We start from the raw sequence: 4,360 nt of genomic DNA, 5'->3' as shown, positions 1-4,360 counted from the left end.
AAAAATTTTTATTGCATATATCAACTGAAAAAATCGACTCAATCAGATTTTTATTCCAACTTCTATTAGGATTTAGTAATGCACTAACGTAATGCACTTGCATATTTGGCGGGATTGTGAGTGCATTTTGAGGGACATTAAGGGGCACTGGTGGTGGGAGCCAGGGGTCATGGAAGATGTGAACATTAGTGCGAGAGCCTATTTTCCATAACAAGCCTTTCTCGATCACCTTGCGCCCTTCAAGAACACTTCTCCAACCCCACGACGGTACGCTTCCTATCTCTGCATGTAGGAAATCTGTATATCTGAAATATTTAGCTTTGAGCATTCTTGATATAGTAGAATTAGGGTATTTCATTAGACGCCAACATTGCTTGCCCAATAAAGCCAAATTTTGCGCCCTTAGATCCTTGATCCCCAGTCCTCCATCTTTCTTTGGTCTCGTCATTGTGTCCCATTTAATCCAAACCATTCTTCGTTCTGCGCCTTTTTGACCCCACCAAAATTGCGAGAGCATGCTATGAATCTCAGTCAACAGCGTGTCCGGGAGCTTGAAACAAGAGAGTGTATAAATAGGAATCGCCTCCTCCACTGCTCTCAATAGCGTGTGCCTGCCACCTGATGACAATATACTTCTTTTCCAACCCATAATCCTCTTCTGAACTTTATCCTTGATAACTCCAAAGGTTGCTTTCTTTGATTTTTGAACTATAGAGGGCAGTCCCAGGTATTTGTCTTGTGCTCCGATATGTTTAATATTTAGTGTCTGAGCAACTGCTAGTCTTGTGTTCTGAGGAGTGTTGTGACTGAAAAAGATAGCCGACTTATTCAAATTGACTTTTTGCCCACTAAAACCCTCATAGGTCTCTAGCAATTCTAGAATGCTTTGGCTTGTATTAGGTGCGCTCTTGCAAAAAAGGATTGAATCATCAGCAAACAAAAGGTGATTAATTGTTTGGCAATGCTATTACCACTTTTCTTTTCATGTGTTGGCTCATTGTTATAAGCTCCTCAAACTGTAAGGATCGAATTTGTTCTGAACAACTCAAATGGACACCAATGAAGACATCCCCGCAAATTCTTCCAATAAGCAGTTTAAGACTGGTTTTTTCTTACGTTGAGTGGCCTTATTCTGGTTTTGGGTTGAGTTGTTGAATGTTCTTTCTCCTTCAGAGTAGATTCGCGTTCCCACTTGGCTAGCTTTAACCCATTCGCCAATGTCATCCTCTTTTACCATCTCACTCTCTGTGTCCTTCAGCAGATCATGGCAATTTTTCACCTCGTGCCCCAATTTTGCGCAATAGGTACAGAACTTTCCAAGTCTCTCATAGCGCAGTGCCACTTCTACCTCCTTTTTATTAGGTCCTGCCACTATTAACTGATCTCTCACTTGCCTGGTAGCATCAATATTGATTTTGGCTTTCACAATCCTAGTTTCTCTGCCTCGCATCTGAAATTTACCTACCTCCAACACTGTGCCCAGATTCTCTCCCAATTTACGTCCAACTTCGAGGGTTTTAAACGATTCTGGCAAACCCCAAAATTGAACCCAAACTGGAAAATTGGAAATAATCTCTTCATCACAGATCTGATCTTCCTTCCATCTCTTGACATGGAGCACATAATCTTTGAATAGCCATGGAGAACCATGTTCAACACGCAAGACATCCACTTCTTTATTAAAAAAGAATTGGAAGGAATTATCCCCTTTGTCACTCACGCTAAATCCTTCCGGGTTTCCCCATATAGCCTTTAAAGCATTTCCCATGGTTCCAATTGAGAAGGTTTTGGAAGCAAAGAGTCTGCCATAGAGACTATTAGAGCAAGTGTTAATACCTTTTGATATGTCTGCCTCTTCCAGTAGAATCACATTCCTACCTCCTTTCAGGTTGTCTTCCTCGATCCGATCTTCATCCCTCGTTGTCTCAGCCATGCAAATTACGTAAACTTGTATTGAGATTTAATTGATCTTGACAATGTAGCTTTGATGGCACTAGAAACTCCATTAAAAAACCCTAACAGAGCACTAAAAAACCCTAACAGAGCACACTTCACGTGAACGTATAAAATTTGGACCTGCGTCCAAGCATACATTATCTAATAGTATCATTGAATTTGCTTTTGTATTTCATTTATAAATGGTTGGAAATTTATAATAGTCGTTTTAGATCGTTCATATAAGTCTCGACCAAATAGGAAAATAAATATCTTTGATTTGTAGTCAATTTTATTTTATATTATCATAAAAAAACTAACTACAAATTATATGTTTTGTCACTCACACCAAATACATCTCAATTTAACTTTAAATCAACCATACTTTCTTTTCTTTTCTTTTTTTTTAAGATAATTCTTCCATCAAATTGTTTAGGAAAAGATATACATAACTTCCGTAAGAAAATTCTACCATTAGTGCAATACATAAGTTTATCAGAAAAAACTCTCAAATATGCCGAGTTTAAACAATTTATAGATGAGAATAATAATAATGGATAAAATACCAATTTGCACAACATATAATACCATGTTTATCTTGTATATTTTCTATAGTCTATATACATTTAAATTTGTTTCTTAAATTTTAGTTGTTAAAATTTAGTCATTCGTTTCAATCTCGCTTATTTGTATTCCAACATAATTTTGAATAACATATAACATACATCGTTAAAACAATATGAAAAAAAAAGATCAAAATACAAAGTATATTGACATGAATCCAATTTTGATCAAGATTAATTATACAAAAAGCACATTTATGAGCTATGCAATATGGTCATTTTTCGGAGTTATCGTATTTATATGTCATCAGAATTATTTTAGATACGACATTCATTTGATATGTATGTCTAATGTGTCTAATCGTGTTTTAATAGAAAATAAAAAATATTCTCTAAATATATTTAGACACATTTAAATATTATTACGTGTTAGTATATCTAACCCTAATATTAATATTGATTTTTATAAATTTAGAAATAAAACTAGTATTTTTATCCGTAATTACATTACGGGAATATAAATCTTTTAAAATTATGTCGATTTTGTCCTGACATTATAGATTATAGCACAAAATATTTATAGAATCAAACTACTTTTACAAAAAAGATCGCAAGGAACAAAAATTCCTGTTGACTAAGAAGACCATGCCGTGGATAAAAAATCAAATAATAAGATTTTTAGTTATTATTTTCAAGTGAAAGAGTTTGATTTATTACTAATAATTAATTTTAATATTCGTTATCTAAAATTTGAAACGATTTAACTTGTATACTTTTGATTAGGTATTAAGTCTTAAGAAAAATATTTTATTTTAATTATAATAAAAAATATCGGAGGACACATTTTGATTTGTCAAATTATTAATATAAAATATAAATTATAAATTATATATAGAGTGGGAAGAGTAGAGAGAAATAAAAAAAGGGAGAGAAATAGATGAGAGAATTTAAGAAGGGAGTTTATTAATTTTGGAAGGAAATATTTTTTTTCAATTTGAATAAGAGAATGGTAGAGAGAAATAGAAAAAAAAAAAGAGAAAGAGGTACATGAGAGAATTTTTTTTTTTACTTAAAAAAATATATATTAGCAAATATGTAATAGCATAGATTTTTTTTATATACCGAAGATAGGGAGATTCGAACTTGTGACTTCTTATTGTGTATGAGAAAATTATACTATTTGATCTATAACTCATTGGCATATATAAGAGAATTTAGGAAGAAAGTTTATTAATTATAAAGAAAAATATTTTCTCTCAAATTTAATAAGAGTGTTATGTGACACATTTTGTTATTAAATTAGATAATAATAGTATATAATATATAATATAATACAATATATAATATAGCTATATTTTAATTTTAATTTTAATATTTTAATTTTAATTTTAATATAATTAAAGAATGTCATGTTGCACATTTTGATTGTTAAATTTATAATTATTCGTTGATAATGATATATAAAAGAGATAGGGTGATTGAAGGAATGAGAGATGTAGATAAATGGAGAGGAGGAGGGAGAACTCTTTAATTTTGGAGGGAAATATTTAATTTCAATTACAACGAGGGAATGACATGTGGCACATTTTGATTGTAAAATTAGTAGGGATGAGAGAAGAACTCTTTAATTTTGGAGGGAAAGATATGATTTTAATTGTAATGAAGGAGTGACATGTGTCACATTTTTATTGTAAAATTAGTAGGAAGAAGGATAGAGCTCTTTAATTTTGGAGGGAAAATTTTGATTTCAATTGCAATGAGAAAGTGACATATGGTATATTTTGGTTGTAAAATTAGATATATATAATAGATAGATTATTATTTATTAAAATAAAAAATATTTTAAATACTTCATATAATTG

General features: G+C 31.5%; 1 protein-coding gene across 1 annotated transcript; it reads right to left on the bottom strand.

The window, feature by feature from the left end:
- On the bottom strand, positions 1,046–1,933 carry LOC107621318 (uncharacterized protein At4g02000-like). The gene has a single exon (XM_016323347.1). The coding sequence runs from the start codon at positions 1,931–1,933 to the stop codon at positions 1,046–1,048; it is 888 nt and encodes a 295-aa protein (XP_016178833.1).

The sequence above is a fragment of the Arachis ipaensis genome, chromosome B10 (genome assembly GCF_000816755.2).
Source record: "Arachis ipaensis cultivar K30076 chromosome B10, Araip1.1, whole genome shotgun sequence".
In the NCBI taxonomy this organism is placed as follows: domain Eukaryota; kingdom Viridiplantae; phylum Streptophyta; class Magnoliopsida; order Fabales; family Fabaceae; genus Arachis; species Arachis ipaensis.
The sequence above is the reverse complement of the archived record's forward strand: the minus strand, read 5'-3'. Positions and strand labels throughout refer to the sequence as shown.

Bases quoted from the DNA above. Each gene is read 5' to 3' on its own strand.
- LOC107621318 (XM_016323347.1), bottom strand. From the start codon at position 1,933: ATGGCTGAGACAACGAGGGATGAAGATCGGATCGAGGAAGACAACCTG.